The 21,568-nt window shown below is 42.2% G+C and overlaps 1 protein-coding gene across 1 annotated transcript in view; it reads right to left on the reverse strand.

Annotated features, from left to right (window-relative positions):
* Positions 1-10,126: 10,126 nt before the first annotated feature.
* Positions 10,127-21,568, reverse strand: part of OSBP (oxysterol binding protein) — a 32,484-nt gene continuing 21,042 nt past the window's right edge. The window contains exons 10-14 of the mRNA XM_020976064.2: positions 19,116-19,219; positions 17,874-17,969; positions 13,591-13,772; positions 12,581-12,801; positions 10,127-12,494 (exon numbers count right to left, since the gene is read on the reverse strand). Coding sequence (XP_020831723.1) covers positions 12,352-12,494; positions 12,581-12,801; positions 13,591-13,772; positions 17,874-17,969; positions 19,116-19,219 — 746 coding nt within the window. The 3' untranslated portion in view covers positions 10,127-12,351. The remainder of the gene's footprint in view (positions 12,495-12,580; positions 12,802-13,590; positions 13,773-17,873; positions 17,970-19,115; positions 19,220-21,568) is intronic.

The raw sequence follows: 21,568 nt of genomic DNA on the forward strand, positions 1-21,568 counted from the left end.
CAGAAAAACCTAGAAAAATTTTTATGAACTGATGCCGAGTGAAGTGAGTAGAACCAGAAGAACATTGTACACATAACAGCCACATTGTTCAATGACTAACTTTGATAGAGTCATCTCAGCAATGCAAGGATCTAGGACAACTCCAAAAGTCTCATGATGGAAAATGCTATGCAGGTGCAGCGAAAGAACTATAGAACTGGAATGTCGAGGTCTGAGAGGCTGTGACCCCTCAAAGACTAGAGTATACAATGGGGTCATCTGGAATGAATTCACAGATTCAAGCATTCTTTAAGTCAAGATGGCAAAAAGTTTATTGCTATGCTTTTCAGCGGGCAAGGATTCTTAAGGAACCTGTGATCTTAAAGGGGTACGGTTAAAGTTTATATAGGATAAAACATAATAAAACGTGTCAAATATGCTAACTAGGTGATTCAGGGTGGGATTAGGGAGTGGTTAAGGAGTGGTAGGTTCTTAAAAGAACATGCACTTCTTGTACCTACTTCACAGGCATTTTACCCAGAGTTCACTAGGAAAAGCCCACAAGGGGGGCCACATGGAGGTGTGATAAGTTAACTAGAGTTCAGGGGTAACTGAGAGTTGTCCAGTCTGCCACCAGGCAATGTCTTGTTTGACAAGATAGATGTAGGGAGTATACATATGTGTTAGGTCTAGAATACAGATAATGAAGAGTCCAGGATTTAGATAATGAGGTAGGGTGGTAGTATAGATAGTCTAGTGAGTAAGAATATCTTGATGATCCAGTGCAAAGCCAGTTCAAACTAATAATTCCTTCAGGTGCTGTTTGTAACTGTAAGATAATGGTCTTACTGGGGCCCACTCATGAGCACAGTGTCCTTGGGCTGAGGAGAAACTGTCAGAGACAGTGTTTCTGAGACTAGGGAGAAATTGGGGTCCAAGCACAAGCACCCAAGCGCCCCATCAGGAATGCAGATGGAAGCACAGTATTTGCTTTTTTTCCCCCCTCTTCTGTTTGCTGTGTTTCTTTTTTCTTGTGGTCCCTCCTATTGGTTCCAATTCTTCTTTACAACATGACTAATGTGAAAATGTTTAATAGGAATGTACATGTAGAGTCTATATCAGATTGCATGCCATCTTGGGGAGGGAGGCAGGGAGAGAAGTGGGGAGAGACAGGGGAAAATTTAAAACTCAAAAGCTTATACTGAATGGTGAAAACTAAAAATAAATTAATTTGAAAAAAAAAGAAATATTCTTGTACCCTAAGAAACGATGAATTGGAGGAAACCAGAAAAATGGAGATCTTTCCTGATTCTTGCTTATGCCTCCCCCATTGTCTTCTGTTAGTTTCATATACACTCTATATCTGTACTTGTTTATATGTCTTAAGTGTTGTTTCCCAGATAGAATATAAAATCCTTAGGGACATGAGCTGTTGCATTTCTGTCTGTTTCCTCCTAGATTAGTACAATGCCTGATAAACAGTAGGTGCTTAATAAAAGCTTAATGTAATTATTGTGATCAATCTGCCTAGAAAAGAAATAAAAATATGCTTCTCCCTCTTTTCCTTGGGAGCAGCTATGTGGCACCATAGTGCACAACGATCTGGGCTTGGAGTCCGGAAGACCTGAGTCCATATCTGGCCTCAGACCTTACTAGCTGTGGGACCCTGGGTAAGTCATTTAACCCTGTTTGCCTCAGTTTCCTCATCCGTAAAATGAGCTGCAGAATGACAAACCACTCCATTATCTTTGCCAAGAAAACCCCAAATGGGGTCACAAAGAGTTGGACGTGACTGAACAACTTTTCCTTGGAAAGATGGTGGATGCAAGATGTTGCATGTGCTTTTGGACATGGTTTGGTTTTTGTTTTTGCTCCATTTTGCTTATCCATTTTTCTTTGTTACAGGTGGGCTGGTGGGATGAGGTGGGATAAGGGAACACATCAGGAAGTGACTGTTATATTAAAGTTATCCTTTCCTTTGAAGGTATCCATCAAATTCCCAATAACCTCATCATCCTACCAGATTGCATCAGCCTTGGTATTCACACACCTAAATTCTTCAACTATCTGCCCCTTGGCTTGGAGGGAGGGGCATACTTCTTTTTAAGGAGGGCATCCAGGCCAGCTCTCTCTACATTTCCTCCTCCTCGGGGACTTGGCCACTTTCCTCAGTTTCTCTTTGTGTGTAGTCTTCCTCCATTAGATTAGAATATCCTTGAGGGCAGATACTGTCTTTCATATTCATATTTGTATCCCCAGTACTTGGCCCTGTGCCTAGGGCACAGTAGATACCTGGTAGCTGTGTCACTTCAGCCATGTGCTCTCATTTGGGATTTTCCTTGGCTAAGACACTGGAGTGGTTTGCCATTTCCTTTTCCAGCTCATTTTACACAGGAGGGTGAAGTGAACTGCCCAGGATCACAGAGCTAATTAAGTGTCTGAGGCCACATTTGAACTCAGGTCCTACCTGACTCTAGGACTGAACCACCTAAGTGCTCCAGTAGGGTTTAATAAATGTTTATTGAATGGCAATAAAACAATAATAATAACAAATAATAAAAAGAGAAGATTGGGCTATATGACTTCTTTCTAAAATTTAGTGAAACCTTTTCTTTTTACATTGCCTTCATTTCCCAATATCTCTCTCTAACCACCAAATATAACCAATCCTTAAAGAATGAAAAAGCAGTAAAATAACAAGAAGAGTTTTGCAAAACACCTTAAATGAGTCTGATATTATATACAGTGCTCAACATCAGCAGTCTCCCCTCTGCAAAGAAGAGAAGGAGGTACATTTTCATACCTCTTTCAAAGCCAAAGTCAGGGCAGCTAGGTGGCACAGTGGATAGAGCACCAGCCCTGGAGTCAGGAAGACCCGAGGTCAAATCCAACCTCAGGTACATAACACTTACTAGCTGTGTGACCCTGGGCAAGTCACTTAACCCCATGGCCTAGCCCCCCCCCAAAAAAAAGAGCCAAAGTCATTATAATTTCACAAGGTTCAAATTTTTGTTTTTCCATTTATGTTGCTGTAATCATTGCTTCTGAACACTTTGTATCCATTCATATTTTCCTAAAAGTAAGAGTATCCTGGCCAAAGTTCCTTATATATCTTGGAAATTAGACCTTGTTATCAGAGAAACTTGCTGAAGAGATTCCCCCCACCTCAGTTACCCATTTCCTTTCTAATTTTAAGTATATTAGTTATGTTTGTGCAAAAACCTTAATTTTAGATAAACAGATTTGTCCATTTTTGTCTTCTTTGATCCTCTCTCTCATTGTTTGGTCATGAACTCTTCCCCTTTCTATAGATCTGTGTGGAGGGATCTGAGGGAGAACATAACTGACTCTATCTTGTTCTGTATCAGCTATTTTGCTGCTTGTGATCCCCCAAGAACTTGCAAAACCAGTTGCAGTAGCTGGTGTCCCTTAGTGGCGTGTTCCTCCTCTTACGGGTACAAAATGACTCAGTTCCTAAAGGTGGAGGATTCCAGAGTCCCTAGGAAGATCCTCTTCCCTTGTCTGGCCTGATCTAAGTGCTCATTGATTTAGTCAAACTCCTTCTACTATGAAGATACCTCCCTTTTTCTGTCTTCCATTAACAAGTATACTATTTTTTCTTTGTATGGCCACCAGCCATATTATTTAACCTTCTATTTATTTACATTATTTATTATTATATATTCATATTGAATGAATAACTGTTTTTCTTCTTCTTTGCTCCACATATTGTAAACATACTGTTGACGAATTGTGAATGACACATTCCCCATCAACTGCTAGCAGGGCCTGCCACATTCTTAGAGTACTAAAACCTATTTCTAATTCATTCTGGTTGATTAGTGTTAGCTAGTTAAATTGATAGAAAATTCATGTGACCTCTAAAAGGTAATTTCTTTCTTGCCCATCTAATTTGCTTATGATATCTTTTTGTCTATGTCGTGCATCCATTTGGAGTTTATCTTGGTATTCAGTTTGAGATGTTGAGACCACCGATATTCCAAGACTTTACTTTCTATAGCATCACTAGATGAATTTCGCTGTCGTTCAGTCATGTCCAGTTCTTCATGACCCTATTTGGAGTTTTCTTGAAAAAGATATTGGAATGGTCTGCCATTTTCTTCTCCAGCTCATTTTACAGATAAGGAAATTGAGGCATATAGGGTTAAGTGACTCACCCAAGGTCACACAACTTGTATCTGAGAGTGGATTTGAATTTAGGAATATGAGTCTTCTTGATTCCAAGCCCAGTTCTCCATCTACTGTGCCACCCACCGGCCCTACTGGTTGAATATTAATATTAAAAAGCTGGGTCCTTGTTTTGGGAAGAAGATTGGGCTTTTTAAAAAGCAGAACAAAATTTACTAGCGGCCATCCTGCCTGCTTTCCTCCTTCTGTCTGACTCTTAGCTCAGTTCATTTTCTATGGACAGTATCTGTTCAAGATCTTCATGCTAGAGGGCTGGTCATCATAGTCTAGAAAACCAACATTTTCTACCCACTCAGTTTTTCAAGTGTAGATGATTAGTGCAAACTCTTTTGAGTAAATTCTGAACCACATTTAGGAGACTGCAACATCTTTGGGGCTTCATACAATCAGCCCATTGGCACCTGCACACAGAAGCATCTGGAAAACTTCACCATTTCTAGGGTATCCCTTTCAATTCTAATGCTGGAATTCTGTAAACATGGTTCACAAACATTTGAGTACTATAGAAAGACAAATTATTAATTGATATAAGGCGGTATCTATGAGTTTTTAAACTTGTGACTTTTCCAATTATTAGAGTTCAAATTATTTTGAGGGCTAAATGATCATTTGTACCTCTTTTAAGAACTGCCCCTTCATATTCTTTGATCTCATATCTACAGAGGAATCTTCACACATATTGAATGTCACATTTACATCAAGTATAAAGAAGAAAAAGTTCCTCTGGGGATGTTCTGCTAATCCTTAAAATTATGACTCAGTCAGTAGTCTGACATGTCCACCTTCGGGACAGGGACCAGCAATGGATACTGGTTTCCCAGACTTTGCAGCCCATATATGGGACACAGCCCCTTCTAAGAAATGAGGAATAAGGGAAGGAAAAGGAATAAGCATTTATACAACATCTATTATATTGGCAACCAGGTCATACAGTACATAGAGTGTTGGGCCTGGAGTCAGGATAGACCCAAGTTCAAGGCTGGCCCTAGACAATTACTAGCTGTGTGGCTGTGGACAAGTCATTTAACCTCAGTTTCCCCATCTGCAAAATGGGGATGATAATAAAAGTGCCTAAATCCCAGGGTTAACGTAAGCATCAAATGAGGTATTCGTAGGAGCTTAATCATGCTTATTCCCTCCCCTAAGAAGAGAACACAGGTTTGCCTATTTATCTAGTGCCTGACACATAGTAGGCACTTAATAATAAATAACTGCTATGTGCTGACAGGCATTGTGCTAAGAGCTTTTATCAATGTTATCTCGACAATATCTTTCTCCAGCCCGTCCTTCTCTCATGAGAACTATATGCCCAATATTCTACCTGACAGCCCTTGACCCAAACTGTGACTGCAAGATTGTGGAGCTTGCACCGCTCAAGTTCCAGCAAATGCAAAGCCTGCAGCTGTGCCTCCTGCAAGAAAAGCTGCTGTTCCTACTGCCCAGTACCAACTGTGCCTAGGGCTGTGTCTACAAAGCCCCCAGAGGGTTGCAGCTGTTGCCACGGATGCTCCTAGGTCTGTGATGTCTCCCTGTGCCTGTAAATAGAGGAATGCGTACATATCTGGCTTTTACATACCACGCACATATTTCCTACTCTTTTTCCCTCTGAAATGTGTGAATGGATACCAAATCTTTAAAAATGCGTTATCTCATCTCTAATCCTAATTCTAAGGACCAGGAAGAGTAGAAACTGGGATCGTTCCCTGGGGGCAGCCTCAATCTCAGGCTCCTAGCAGGAAGCTGACTGAAGGCAGAAAAGTGAAGAAATAACCACCTCCTCCATCTATCAGGGTTGGAAAACTGGAAAGATGGTGTCAAACCTTCGGTTATAGTCCATGTCAGCATACCAGCTCTTCTTCCAGGTCAAGGCAAAGTGCTATAAGAAATGAAGCAGGAGAGAGATCTTTCGCCTGAGGGGGTCCAGGAATGCTTCCTGGAAGAGATACCTGAATTGGACCTCATGGGACTTCAACAGATTTAGAAAGAGGAGGGGTAGATGCCTCCACTGCAGGTATGGGGTGGAGATACCGTGACCAAAGGCATGAAGAAGGTATCAAGTAGGATGGGAGGCAGGGAGAGAAAAACAGGCGGCAGTGAGTGATCTAGCTTGGCCAGAGACAAGGTGAAGAGCAACAGCATGAGAGCTGAACAGATCAGTTGGAGTCAGACTGTAAAGACCTTTGAATCCTGGGATTAAGAGTTTGCATTTTATTCACTGGCAATGGGAAGGGCACTTCAAGTTTTCTTAGTAGAGTAATGACATTATTGTTATCTTTTATGATTTGAACTGCAACGTAGAGAGGAAATAGACTAGATCCAGAAAGCTTTTACAATGAAAGAGAAGAGGGCTTAAATTGGGGTGGAGACGAGGGACAAGACACAAAAGATGTTTCAGAAGTCTCTATAAGCAGATTTGGGCACTGAAAGGATGTGAGGGGAGTGGGGGGAAGAGTTAAAAATGATCATAAGGTGATGAACTTGGGAGACTGGTGAAGCTAGGGGAAGAGGCAGATTTAGGAGGAATATAAGTTTTGTGAATTTAATAAATGTTAACCTCAAAAATGACTGCACAATGATCTGATTAGCTTAATTGCCAAGGAGGGCATAAAACAGGAAGACACACCAGTCTTAGAAGAAATCATGTGTAAGGTTCAGAGAGAAGAGGATTTAGAGTTGTTTTGTTTGGGTCAAGGGCAGAACTAGTAGAAACACAGGACTAGTAGTAACAGGTGTAAGTTAGAGAGAGACAAATTTCCTTTTAGAGCGGTCCAACAACAAAAAGGGCCATTTCAGGGGGTAGTTGGCTCCCCTTCAGAAGTCTTCAAGCAAAAGCTGGCTATTTATTGGGTATACTGCTCTGGGAATTTTTTTTTTTTCTGTTGAACTAGATGACCACCCAGAGCCCAATGGAAATTCTGTGAACCTATGATTCTCTGAAGGAAAATAGCTCTTCCAGATGCTAGTATGCAGATGATACTGTGTCAACTACATTAAATCCAAGTCCCTCAATGAGATCTGTGATTATTGCAGAGATTCAGCCTAACAACCTATGCAAAAAAAAACCCCTAAATGTATGAAAAAGCCCTATTGCTGTTGCATGACCAGCCCATTGAATTATGCATTTATGCATACATGTCAGTGCATTTATTTATGCATATGATTTATATGACAAAGGCCCTAAGGATGGACTATGAACTGGGCCCAGATTTGAATAGGAGGAAGAATTTTGAGATTGCATTTGGAAAATTACATAATGCTTTTGATGACAAGCTGCTCCCCAGTACAAAGACCTATTTATCCGAGAGAGAGAGAGAGAGAGAGAGAGAGAGAGAGAGAGAGAGAGAGAGTGAGAGAGAGAGAGTGAGAGAGAGAGAGTGTTATCTTTTGTTTTTACTTCACCATCATTTTTCAATCTGTCCCACTCCCTGCCCCATCTTAGAATCATCCTTTATAACAGAACTCTATTAGGGGTGCAGGGTTGTGGGCAGAATTCAACAAAACTAAGTAGTACAATGAAAAGATCTGACATTATGTGTAATGCTCCACACCCTCAGTCTCCCATTGCCAAGAAACGTGGAGAGTGGCTTTCTAATATATCTCGTCTTTGGGGTGAAGCTCGGTCATTATAATTTTGCAACATTATTTCAATTATTTGGTTGCTGTGGGCCTTTCCTTTTACTTTGTTGTGGTCATTACGTAATTGCTGTGGTCTGCTTACTTCTCTTTGCATCCATTCACGTCTTCCCGTGCTTTTCTGTGTTCATCGACCATTGTTTCTTATAGCAGAATAATAATATATTGTATTTATTTACCACACTGTACTTAGACACTCTCCAATCAATGGGCATCGACTTTGTTTGAAGAGACCTATCTTTCCCATGGAAGCACTCCCCTGGTGATGCTATATGGTCACAAATCCTGGAATGCCACAGAAGTTGCCACTGACTTGAAGAGCAGTGGAGGCAGAAAAGCTTGCCTCCAAAGATAGCCTGTGTGCCCAAAGTGGTATGATGGAGATCGTCAAGGACACATGACCAAAAAAGGATGTGAACCAGTCAGGGGCTAAAAGCAGAGTATTAACAGGCAGAAAATTTGAATTCTCCCTTGGTACCCAAGAAATAAAAAAAAGGCCTTAAGGCCTCCACACATTGGATGGATCCTATGTGGAGGATTTATGGAAGAACAGACACAAAACCTGCAGAGAATAAGAATTACCTGTTAGACGTAACAATTTGGGAGCCATTTGCTTGGAGGCAGTAATTGAAACCATGAATGGAAGAGATCACCAAAGGGAGAAGTACAGAGAAGGCCCACAGTAAGAACTTGTGGGAACACCATTTTTTTTTATTGTTCATCCTTCATTCTCAAAGAGGACCAATGACATCATGAGGGTAATGTCCTGACTTGCTAGTGAATTAAGTCTGAGGGAGAGCTGTGCAAAGTAATCATCCTCATTCTCTCCTCCAGTCATGGGAGCCCAGTGGCAAGACAAGAGCTAAGATGACTGATGATGGTCCTGGATGCAGTGGATGACACCGGTCTTTTAAAATTCAGGTCTTTCCCAGGTCTGTTTGTCTGAGGTAAAGCCCCTTCGATGACCAAGGTCTAAGTAAGAATTCTGGAAACACCCACATTTCAGGGGCAACAATACAGAGATCCACTTAGAGGACAAGTCTTAAAGGTAGACAACTGCACGAGTGCGTGTAGCTCATGGAAACAAAGGAGGACTGAATGGTCACCAAGCCACTAAGGAGTCAAGGATAAAGGCAGAAAGGCTAACAGATTAAGCAATGGGGCAATGGATGAATTGTTTTCAAATGAGTAATGAGGACACAAGTCTGACGGCAAACAAGGCTCTGTCCCATTTTCTCAAATATCCTAAAGTTATCCTAAAGATAATCATCTCAACCTGCTTCCCACATATTTCCACATTCTCTGTGCAACTTGATATTTTTAGAAATCTACATTAAGAATTAGTTTGGAATAACTCAACAAAATCTGAGCTAGGAAGGTTCTCAAAAATCATCTACTCCACATATTTCTAGTTTCAATGTGTCAAGATCTATCAAGCAGATTCCTTGTAACAACCTTGTAAGGCAGGGAATGTGTGTGTTATAGTCCCCATTTGGCAGATGGGGAAATTAAGTTTCACAGAGGTTGCGACTTCCCCAGGGTCACAGAGCTACTCGGTGTTAAGACTAGCAGGGACTCAAACCAGTCCTATTTGAAGTCCCATGATTTTCCCACATCATCAGACTACCTTAACCTCGATTCCTGGGAAAACAACAAAAGCAGTGGTAATATGAGGCTCTCTTCATCTAAAAATTAGGGTTCTTTCCCTCCTTCCATCATGACTTCAGTTTAGACCAAGCAGAACTCCACGACCATAAGAAATGAAAAGTTCTCAAGAGAACTTAAAAGAAAAGCACTGGTCCCAGAACTCTTGAATTTGTTTTGCCCAAATTTCGTATGTATCATCTCCTGGCCTCAGACAATAATGATGATCACAATGAGACTGGCAGCTAAGAGCCAGGCAAGGGCGTGCCAAAGGAGGCATCAGGCTCAGGCTGGCCTGCTTCGAAGCCTCTAGCACCATCAGACAGACGGAGCTAAGGAGAAGCCAGTCAGCGTTACTGGACACATGTCCTCTGACTGGCGTTCTCTATAGACTTCACAGGCAATTCAGCTGTCTTCCCTGAACTGCCAAGTGGGACTTAAAGGAACAGGCGCCGTCCATACTTTTACTATAGAAAACAAACATCTCAGGTTGCTGCTGCTCCTGCCCTTCTTCGTTCTCCACCATTTCAAACAGCTTCTGTGCATTTCTCACATAGTCATTCTGTGGATCCCATATTCCCAAGAATTAAAGAATGAGGTCCAGGTCTTCCCTCATCTCTCCTATTTATATATGAATGGAAGAGAAACAGACAGACAATGGGACTTTTTAAAAATTATTTAATTTAGTTGTTTTCTTGGAAAAAAGCAATAATGCAAAAAACCCAAAAATATAATTATAGTTTTGTTTTGTTTTCAATCTGCCTTTATTCCACCTCTAGGACTTGAAGCCTCTCCCACTGGCAGGAATCGGATTCTGATTCGGTACCAAACCTAGAAATAGAACGTAGGCAGTAAGGGAAGAGAAGGTAGGCCACGGGGCTGATGGAGCTGAGGACTGCCCACTCTGAAGCCTTTTGCCTAATTCACTTACTTGATCCATCGCCTATATATTAGCCTTTCCCTGTTCTGGGAATGGGGCATGTTGGAGGAAGTCCCCCAATCATCCTTGTGTCATGCCCGTCAAAGCTGGGAAGGAAGCACGGGAAATCCTTGAGCCGGCATGAATTCCATTTCAATGGAGTGGTGGTTTCCTCTGGAACGACCCAGACCTACACCACACACCGTTCTCCCCAGCCCTCCCCAGCCAATACCCCCGCTGGCTGAGGCTCATTTGTTAAGGAACAAAATCAAAAACACCAACAAAAGCATACAAGGAAGGCACCTCAGTGTGACCCTCAACCAGAGGTGGGTGGTGTTGGGTGGGGGAGGGATGAGAAAGGCTGTGGAAGGTTTTCTGGGGGAGACTAAGGACACAAAATAAACCAGCAGGGAAGGAAGGCAAGAGAAAACAGTGGCAGATCTCTCACACCCCCATGGAGCAATTTGGGGAGCGACTAGAAGTCGCTCTTGGGGCCTCACAGCTGCAGAACTCCCAAGCAAGGGAAGGAGGGGTGAAGGATTTCAATTTTGAGAGCAGGGCAATAAGGGTATTTACCAGTGTTCAGAGATTATGGATACCTCATGAGATGAGCCATGAGAACCTTCCTCTGTTCCCTAACAGCCCACACATGATCCTGACCAGCTTTGAAATCTTCCTGCCTCATCTGAGGTGTAAAAATAGAACATGAAATCTACATCAATATATGCTCAATGCAAAGAGTCCCAGAGTGGGGTGGATTAAAAAAAAAAGATTCTTAATGAAAGGGAGGAAAATCAAAACAGAAAAATTAGATTTTTCTCTACATATATATAATATACACATATTCAACAAATTATTCAAGAGGTGGCTCCAGTCCATGGGGCTTGAGACAGATGGTGGAAAGACTTATTCCAGAGATCATTTACTCCCTGTCTCTCTCATTCCAAAATATGTCAGAAAAGAGGCAGAGTTCTGCTCCACACCGGAACACAGACCCCGTGGCGACCTAGCGCCAGGAGAGAAAGCTGAAGCACAGAAGGCAATTGGGGTAGGGGTGAGGAGTGATACAGAGAGCCGAATGGCTGGAAGTCTTGCTCTGGCCCTTCTTATCTTCTCAGGAAAAGTTCTCAGCTGCAGAAGTCCAAGCAGCCCCCAAAGTTACAAGTACTATCATCCTTGAGGATCAGCCCCCTCCTACCGATGGCTGAAGTGGCAGCCAGCTGCTATGTAGCCCAAAAGACGGAGAGCAGTCAAGGGGAGTTCTACGTGGATGAAGACAAACTCCCAACAATAAAAGGAGCTTTGGTGGCTGCCCCCATCCTACATAGAAGTAAACTCTTCCACTAGGTAATTTCATCTGACAGCAGTCAGCTCCTGGGTATGCACGGCATGCCCCCTGGCCCTCTAAAACTTAGCCTGCCTTGGAGAACTCTTATTAAAAAGAGGCACCAGAGCCCCAAGTACAGTCATTACAGATGTCGCCCACAGAGATTCTCACTTGCATTTTTTAAAAAAGAAGCTTCTAATATCAGAGCTTGCTCTTGGCAGCACCAAGATACCTCTAATCCGCGCCCTCACCTCACATGTCTCTTGGCTGAGTGAGATACTGTTGCTAGGATGGGACTAGAGGTGGCATAATCTTAAATGGGGTAAGAGGGAGGAGGAAGAGTCTAAGACAGAGACACCTGCAGGTACGAATAATGCTAACCCCCAGCTCCCCAACCTCTCCCTTACAAACACAGGGCTCTAGTATGTCAATGCCGGGTTCAATCAGGTAAGGCATCGAAGCCAATCAATCACCACCCCCAGGGCTTCTGCTCCTGGTGATTGCTTTGGAACAAATGATTGGTGAAGAAAGACGACCTTGAGGAAAGCACTAGGTAAGGAAGTCAGAGCGGCTGGCTTTCTCTCCCAACCTTCGTCCTCCTCTGATCCCTCTGCTCCTCCTCCCTCTTGTTCCTGTAGTTTCAGAAAATGTCTGGGCATGAGCTCCAGTCCTGTTTTTCTTTACTTTCCCAGTATCCTCCTCTATAAATATGGGTTAACTCCTTGGTAACAGGGTCCTTTTTCCTCTCAAACCACAGGGCCTTGTAAGGGTCATATGGAGTGCCTACAAAGAGAGAGAACGAGAAGGAATCAGTGGGGCACTGAGCCGCGCTATCTCCGCTGCAGAGATGCAGTGGCAGCTCTTCTCACCGTCCTCAGTGGCTTTCGCAGCCTCGGCTTCCCTCCTCTTTCTGGAAAGACGCTGCTTCTCCTCCAGACGCTGCTTCTCCGCGTTGGCCTCATCCCAGCGTCCATTCTCCATCAGTCTCTGGTCGGGCCTCAGGCGGCTGTCCGTGGGGGCCGTGCCACTCTCCCATGCATTGAGAGTTAGGGCAAGTTCAGAGAAGTAGTACATGTTCTCTGCATTCTTCCTAGAGTGAAAGACCAGGGGACATCAGAGGCAAGACTCCATCAGAGAGAGGTAAGGGCACTGCAGAAAGGCCAAGCGAGCAAGGTGAAAGATTCCAGGACTGAGTCATGCCCTTCCAAAGATGAGAATACAAGTGTCGCCTGGCCTAGTCTCTCTGAGTCATACCGGACTCTTCAAGGCTTCTGTGGGAAGCTCTGCTGAGGCACCCAAACTTCCAGGAGTCTATCATGAGATGACTTTCTCCACAGCCCTTCTCTATAATTCCAACCCCAAAATAACACTCAATGTTTACAGGACTTAAGACTGGTGGCACATTTGTCCTGAACTGTCTCCAGTTTTCCTGGTTAGAGCCACTGTCTTAAAATTTGACCAGCTGTGCTCATAACCTCACCCTAGACTACCGAGGCAATTCTGGCTCTCAAGTCTTCTCTGCCCGGGGGCAATCATGGACCAGGTGTTAGGTGACTCCCTCCTAGAGATGGCTTTGAAAATTCTGTCCCCACACCATCACACAGTGCTTTTCCCCTCCCCAAACCAGCACAGCCTCTGAACTGATTTCAGAAAGCATCAACCTTATATGAGTAGTAAAGGTAGCCAAGAGATTATGAGGAGATTTTGTTTTCTTTTAGACAAATTCAAATAAAATGAAAACTTTTTTTGTAATCTCCCATTTGACTTGCTCAGCCCCTTTCCTTTGACAATGAAGGGGGAAAGTAGGCCAGAAAGCTGTGCCTATTCCTCTCAGCTCAGTGCCTCATCGGCCAGGATAGCACTTAGGTAGCATACTCACGGCAGTGGGTTCCTCTTCCAGAGCATGACCCTGCTTTCCTCCAATTCGTGGCTTCTTTGCCGACTGTCACCCCCATTATCCCCATTACTGGGGAGAACTTTGAAATAATCCATTTTCTCATCCCAGGTTCCCAGAAGGGCAAAGTGTACTTTTCCTGATGGGTCCGTGACTTCCCCTGTAACCTACCAGGATGCAAAATAGGGGCACAGAGTAGTCACTTTTGGGTTCAATTACTGATTTTTTTCTAAATTCATATGGAAGAACAGCCACAGGACCATTATAATAAATTGCACAGACCCATCCAAGTTATTCTATAACACAGAATATGACTAGAAATCACTGGGCCACAACCACCTCAGTTACAATCAAATTAAATGTGGCTTGGCAAATTTTTTATCATACAAAGATCTTTCACTATAATGGTATTTAATTCAACAAACATCAAATTAAGCACCTACCATATACTGCAAAGATTTTTCTCCCCATGTGACTATTCCTCTGAGTTTACAGCTACCCTGATTTTGTTTGTGCGAAAGCTTTTCAATTTCACAGAGTAAAAATTACCTTTAACTTTCTGTGACCACTGCATTTGACTCTTAACCATAATTGAAAAAAGTAACTGATCTGCTTCTCTTATTTATTTTTATGCTATGACTTTTGGGCTCAAGTCCATAAGCTCATTTTGAGCTTATTCAGTAGAAGATGTTAGTATAGCCTAATTTCTACCCAACTGTTTTCCGGTTTTCTCAGCTCTTGTTCAAAAGGGAGGTTCTTTGCCAAGTGATTTACGTTTTCAGGTTGATCCAACCCTGTTATTGAGTTCAACTATATCTGATTCCTCCCCATCTAGTCTGTTCCACAGATTATCTACTTTTTCATTTTTCCACCAGTACCAAACAGTTTTGATGATTATTGCTTTATAGTACTAAAACGTGGAAAAGTCACTGCTCTTTCATTCCAATTCTCCCCTCCTCTCCTACCATTTCTCTTTAAATTCTAGACCAGGGAATTCTCCCCTTTTTTGTGCTTTGTTTGGACCCCTTAGGCATCTTGGGAAGCTTATGGACCTGCTCTCAGAATCATGCTGTTATGCATAAAATAATATATATAGGATTACAAAGGAAACCAATTATACTGGAAAACAGTTATTAAAACAAATTTAAGTTCATACATCCTAGGTTAAGAATTCCTTGCTTTTGATCCTCCAAATGAAATTTTGTATCACTTAATGTAGCTCAGATCTACCATATGTGAAATATTCTGGCTAGCTGCCAAGGATATAAAGATAAATAGAGCCCAGACCTCACAAAGACTTCACCCCAGATCTCACAAACTTGCACTGTTGGGGATTGGACTGTCAATATGATCTATGCATGGGATAGGTCAGTGCAGCATGACAGACTGAGAAGGGGGGGAATCACTTCAGTGGGGAGGGGGGGAAGGGCAGATCGTGTGCAAGGGAGTTAGAGCAGGTATCACGGAAGAAGAACAAACATTTCATCAGTATATATGGCACAGCGGACTGAGGAAAAGGGGAGAATTCTGTTTCAGTTCAGCCCTGAGGGCAGGTGTGCAGAAAAGCACCAACCACGAGCGAAGGCAACACACAAGCCAAGCCAAGGAGCACTGATTAAGCACAGGGCCCGGAGGTAAGTGCGAAAGCTAACCAAAACACACACGCACAAAGTCCCTTCCCTCCAGCTTACATCCGAATAAGACAAGCAAGCAGAAAGTCCTGCTTTGCTGGAGTGCAGACAGCGGAAAGCGGAGCACCACAAAACACATTTGGAGACGCATGCTGAAATTTCAGCCAGACTGTGCGGGAATGAAAACAGAAGGTTAAGGAGTCTGCATTTTCTTCCACAGTCAGTGGGAAGCAACAGAAACGTTTTCAACAAAGAGCACCAACACTGGGCCTGCACATTAGGAAGATTAATCTGACAGCTGTGCAGAGGATGGATTGGAGACAGGTAACACTGGAGACCAAGTCATTCCAAACATTTGGGGGGAGTCAGGAAGGGCAGAGAGCAGATGTCTGAAAGAGGTATTTAAGAAGTGAAATGACAGAACTCAAGTGACTGGATGTGAGGCGGGAGAGAAAAGAGCCAAAGAGGACCAAGGTTCTGACTCTGGATGACTGGGAAGAACATGCCCTCTAAAGAAACAGGTAACCTGGGCTGGAGGGCTCAAGGGGACCTCCTGGTGGAGTTATTCAGCAGACATTTAGAAACAGGGAGACATTAAATCAGAGCAAGAAAGAAGAAATTACCTGTCAGACTGATGGATACAGAAAGAGCTCATGACCAGACGAGGACAGAGAGATCATAGGAGGTGAAACAAACAACTGTGACTACATGAAATTTTAAAACTTTTGCACAAATGAATCCCATGCAACTGAGAAGGGAAGAAGTTAATTGAGAAAAATCTTTGCAACAAGTTTCTCTGATAGAGGTCTCAATATACAAGGAACTGATTTTAGATATTTCCTTTTTTTTAAAGGCAATTGGGGTTAAGTGACTAGCCCAGGGTCATACGGCTAGTAAGTGTTAAGTGTTTGGTCTGAGGCTGGCTTTGAACTCACGTCCTCTTGACTTCAGGGACAGTGCTTTATCCACTGCACCACCCAGCTGCCCCTGGAACTGATTTTAATTTAGTCAATTAGTCACTTAGTAAGCATTTATTAAGCACCTGCTATGGGCCAGGCACTGTGCTAAGTGCTAGGGTAAGAATAAAAGCCATCCTCCAACTGATAAGTGGTGAAAGGATATGAATAGGCAGTTTAGAGAGAAGAAATCCAAGCTAATAAAAGTCATACAAAAATGCTCTAAATCACTAACAACTAGAGAAACGGAAATTAAAACAACTCGGAAGTGCCTACCACTTTACAAACCCATCAGACTGACAAAGCTGACAAAACAGGAAAACAACAAACGTTGCAGATATGGGAAAATCGGTACACCCATGCACCATTAATGGAGCTGTGAAGTGGTCCAGCCATTCTAGAAAGCAATTTGGAATTCTTTCCAAAAAGCTATTCAACTGTGCATACTCTTTTACCCAGCAATACTACTACCCTAAAGAGATCAAAGAAAGAGGGAAAAGTCCCATATGCACAAAAATATTTAGAGCAGTTCTTTCTGTGTTGGCAAGAATCAAAAATTAAAGGGGTATCCATCAACTGGGAATGGCTGAATAAATTATGGTATATGAAGACATGACCTCAGAGAAAACTAGAAAGACTTGTATGAACTGATATAGAGTGAAGTGAGTAAAACCAGGACAATTTATACTATAACAACACCATTGTAAATATAAGCAATTACGAAGAACTCAAGAATTCCAGTGGACACAATCATGATTCCAGAGGTCCAGTGATTAAGAAATCTACCCAACTGCAGATACTGGTAATGGACTATTATGTAGAATGAGATGCACGCTATCAGACATAGTCTATTTCAGAATTTGTTTTGCCTGTCACAAAGATTTTGTTTTTCTTTTTTTTCTTTTGCCCTTCATGTGGGGCTGTGGAGGGTAAAAATGAGAAAAAAAATGCTTGATAAATGAAAATAAAATTTAATTGAAAAAGAAAAAATGGGGAACAGTAGTTCAGGAGAGGAAATCAGGGCCCAAGATGTTGTTAGGGCCAGCCAGATATACACATACGGAGGTCATTATCTATACAGACATGCTGCCTGAGACCAGAGGACTGGACAAGCTTTCTAAGAGACCGAGAATTCAGAAATATAAGAGTCAGTCAACTAGTACTTGGTAAGTGCCTACTACGTGCCAGGCATTGCGTTAAGTGCTGGGGATACAAATATCGGGAGGAAAAAGTCCCTGCCCACCATACAGAAAAGGAAGCTGAAAGGGGAAGGAGATGAGAAGGCACCCAGGAGAGCACCCAAGTAGGTAACGGAGTGACGGCTGGCCTGGGAGCACTCTTCAAATGGAAGCTTTGGGAGTTCTCTGCTCTGTCCTCTAGCCCTCCAATCTGAGGGCCAAAGGCAAATCCCAAAAGAAACAAGGATCAGTAACGTCAAGTCCTACAAATAAAAACTGAGAAGAAGCTATTGGCTTTGTCAAATTAAGAGGCCAACGGTGACCTTGAAAAGAACAGTTTCAGTACAGAAAGAACACCTGGTTGGGGAGAAAGACATGGAAGGGTAAATGATCAATTCAGAAGCTTCCAGAAGAGACAGGAAGACAAGAGATCAAAGGCACAGCTGAAAAGGCTATCCACACACAGGAGCTCATGGAATACTTCAGATTCTCACTTCTCTTACCTTCCGGGCCACATCTCGGGAAAAGTAGCTGTAAGGAACAAACTTGAGATTGCACTTGTCTCCTGTCTTGTGATTCACAATGTCGATCTCGCCAGACTATGAAGGGGGAGAAATAAGGGTTGGTTTTACTGAGATTCAGGTACTTGGGACACATGTCAAATATCAAATTTGATTACCACTCATTCTTCAACCTGCACATTCCATAACGAATCAGCTACCGTTTCCCACTTAAGTCACTTTAGAGATAAGACCTTTATACAGCAGGGATATATGGGAAACACACATCCTATAATGGCTAGCCATAGCTTACAGGTGACATAATGTAGCCTGTAGCAAAATTTCCAGATTAAAGTGGTAACTGAGGTTTCTAAGCTTGTTTTCCCAACAACGACACTTCATAGCCTCCCCTGCCACACATACTCCCCATTCTCCTTCCCCTCCAGCCCTGTCCTGCTAGATTCTTTACTGATCCCAGCAGACATCTTATTCATTTACCACCTTCATAGACTGTGCTCACTCAGACCCTATCAACTCACCCAAATCCTACCCATTTCAGGCCAAGCTTGAGGAAACTGCTCTTTCTTCCAAGAAGCCTTCCCTAACCATTCCAACCCACAATAAAGTCTCTCTCTTTTGGACTTTCCACATGGCCCCGAATCACATATTGCCTCATAGCATTTCTTGTACAGATAGCTTACATTTTCATTTAACTTTCATGCCTATGTAGCTTGTCTCAGCCAAACTATACACTTACCAAGAAGAAGACTCATGTTTCATATACCTTTGCACTCCTGGTCTGTGTCTAGCACACTGTATACTTTCAATAAATATTTGCTTAATGAATGAATTTTATAACAGAGTTCTAATGTAGTCTTCAGCATGCACATACTAGGGTTAGACCTGAAAGGACTTTAAAGATCATGCTAGTCTGAACCTCTTGTTTTTACAGAGAAGTAAACAAGAGACTGAGAAGGGTCAAGTGATTTGTCCAAGGTCACACAGCTAGTTAGTGATGGAATCAAAATTCAAACCCAGGGTTTCTCCCTCCTAATTCTGAGGTGTGTTCCATTTATTACCCATGTCAGTAGTAAGCAATGCTTTTTATTTATTTTGCCAGTTATGAGAGGTTAACTAATAGAAACCGTGTAGGCCAATTCCATTTACCTTTCATATTTCTCTGCAAAGCTGCACCTAAGTAGAAGGCCTCTAAACATTAGAGACCCTGTGGGCACCTTAGCTTACCTGATCTATCCACAATTTGCCCACAATAATGTTGTGCACTGTTGTGGTGACTTTTTTCCAAGTGTAGTGATGACCAGTGGCATGGAAGATACAATGGATGCTACCTGGAGGGAGGCGGAGGCACAGATTACTATCCAAATATTAGACAATTGGCATGATACTGTCATACATAGGTAATCTGATCATTTTCCAGCCTTCGACAAGTTAATTTGTGCTTATTTGTTCTTTAAGAGAGTGCTATTGTCTTGTGGGCACCTATGATGAATTTTGTCTAGCAACCATGCAAATAGGAGCTCCATGAGAAATGCATAGTAGATACTGGTTAACTGAATGAAATGCAATCTGCTGAAATATCTTTTGATAATCTATATATCTTGACCGAAAGCTATTCGCAAGAGCAAAAATAGAAATTAAAGAAAGGATCCTAACTTTTTTAAAACAACCTTGCCTCTAGATAGACATTTCTGCTCTTGAATGTCAAAGGTACCAAAAAGGGTCAGATGAAATCTAACAGATCAAGAAGTCAGTGTATAACAACAGAAAGAGCAGAAGACTGCTAGACAACAGATTTCTAATTCTAGCCCTGCCACAATTAGTGGTGTTATGACCACGAACACATCATGTCATCCCTTTATCACCATCTCCTCCTTCTCCTCCTCTTCTGGACTTCATAACGCGTAGCTTTTCTAGCCAAGAGGGACCTTTGAGATACTCTGATCCACCTTTCACCAAATAACACACAGAACCCCAGAGGGAAAAGGGATTGCTCTGGTCACACAACCAGTTAATGGAAGGCACAGATCTAAAACCAAAGTTGTCTGACTTCCTTAGAAATTTATTTTGGAATGTTACAAAAAGTTGGGAGCTGGACAGAGCCATGAACAGTGAAGACTTCGGACTTAGACTTGCTGGCTTTGGCACACTACTGCCATCTGGCGGCAACGTAGCTAAATTACAGGGGCAGCTCTAGGGTGGTGGTGTTTATTGTTCAGTCATTTTCAGTTGTGTCTGACTCTTCCTGACCCCATTTGGGGTTTTCTTTGCCAAGATACTGGAGAGGTTTGCCATTTCCTTCTCCATCTCATTTTACAGATGAGGAACTAAGGCAAACAGGGTTAAGTGACTTGCCCAAAGATCACACAGCTAATAAGTATCTGAGGCCAGATTTGAACTCAAGAAGATGAGCCTTCCTGCCTCCAGGCCTGGTACTCTATCCACTGTGCCAATTAGCTGCCCCAGTCCTAAAGTACAAGGTCTCAAAACTAAATTCATAGTTTGATAGATTTAAGAGTTGAAGGGGACCTTTGGTATCCTCTACTTCAACCCCCTCATTTTATTGACATTCATTTTTTAAAAATTTTGAGTTCCAAATTTCTCTCCCACCCTGCCTACCCCTCCACCACCCAGTAAGGGATGGCAAGAAGGCAAGGGATATAAAATCAATTCTACGTGTGAGATCATGCAAAACATTTCCATATCACTGTTTCAAAAAAAAAAAGCAAGAAAAATAAGGCAAAAAATGTTTCAATCTGCACTTATAGTTCATTTCTCACTATGGAGGTAGATACCATTTTTAATCATGGGTCCTTTGGAATTGTCTTCAGTGACTGTCTTGATCAGAGTAGCTAAGTCTTTCCCATCATTATAGTATTTGTTATGATGTACAATATTTTCCTGGTTCTGCTCACTTTACTTTGCATCAGTTCGTATTAAGTCTTCCCTAGTGTTTCCAAAACCACCCCCCTCGTCAGTTCTTACAGAGCAACAGTATTCCATCACAATCATATACTACTTGTTCAGCCATTCTCCAACTGATGGGCATACTTCCAATTTCCAATTCTTTGCAACCACTAAAAGAGCTTCTATAGATATTTTTGCACAAACAGGTTCTTTTCTTTTTTTTGATCCTTTGGGGTACAGACCTAGTAGTGGTATTGCTGGGTCAAATGGTACACACACATTCATAGCCCTTTGGGCACAGTTCCAAATTGTTGGATGAGAATGGTTGAATGAGCTTACAACCCCACATTACTGTCCCTATTTTTCCACATCACTTCCAGAATTTATCATTTTCTTGTTCTGTCACATTCGCCAATCTGATAGTTGTAAGGGTACCTCGAAGTTGCTTTAATTTGCATTTCGCTAATCAATAGTGATTTATAGCACTTTTTCATGTGACCATAGATAGCTTTGATTTCTTTATTGGAGAACTGCCTGTTCACATCCCTTGACTACTTATCAGTTGGGAATAGCTCTTCTTTTTATAATTTGACTCAGTTCTCTATATATTTGGGAAATGAGATCTTTATCAGAGAAACTTGCTATAAATCCTCTCCCCCTCCCCCATTTCCTATTTTCCTTCTAATTTCGACTACATTGGTTTTGTTTGTGCAATAACTTTTTAATTTCATGTAATCAAAATTATTCATTTTACTTCCCATGATCTTCACTAT

Source organism: Phascolarctos cinereus, unplaced genomic scaffold, assembly GCF_003287225.1.
Source record: "Phascolarctos cinereus isolate Bilbo 61053 unplaced genomic scaffold, phaCin_HiC Scaffold_9;HRSCAF=440, whole genome shotgun sequence".
In the NCBI taxonomy this organism is placed as follows: domain Eukaryota; kingdom Metazoa; phylum Chordata; class Mammalia; order Diprotodontia; family Phascolarctidae; genus Phascolarctos; species Phascolarctos cinereus.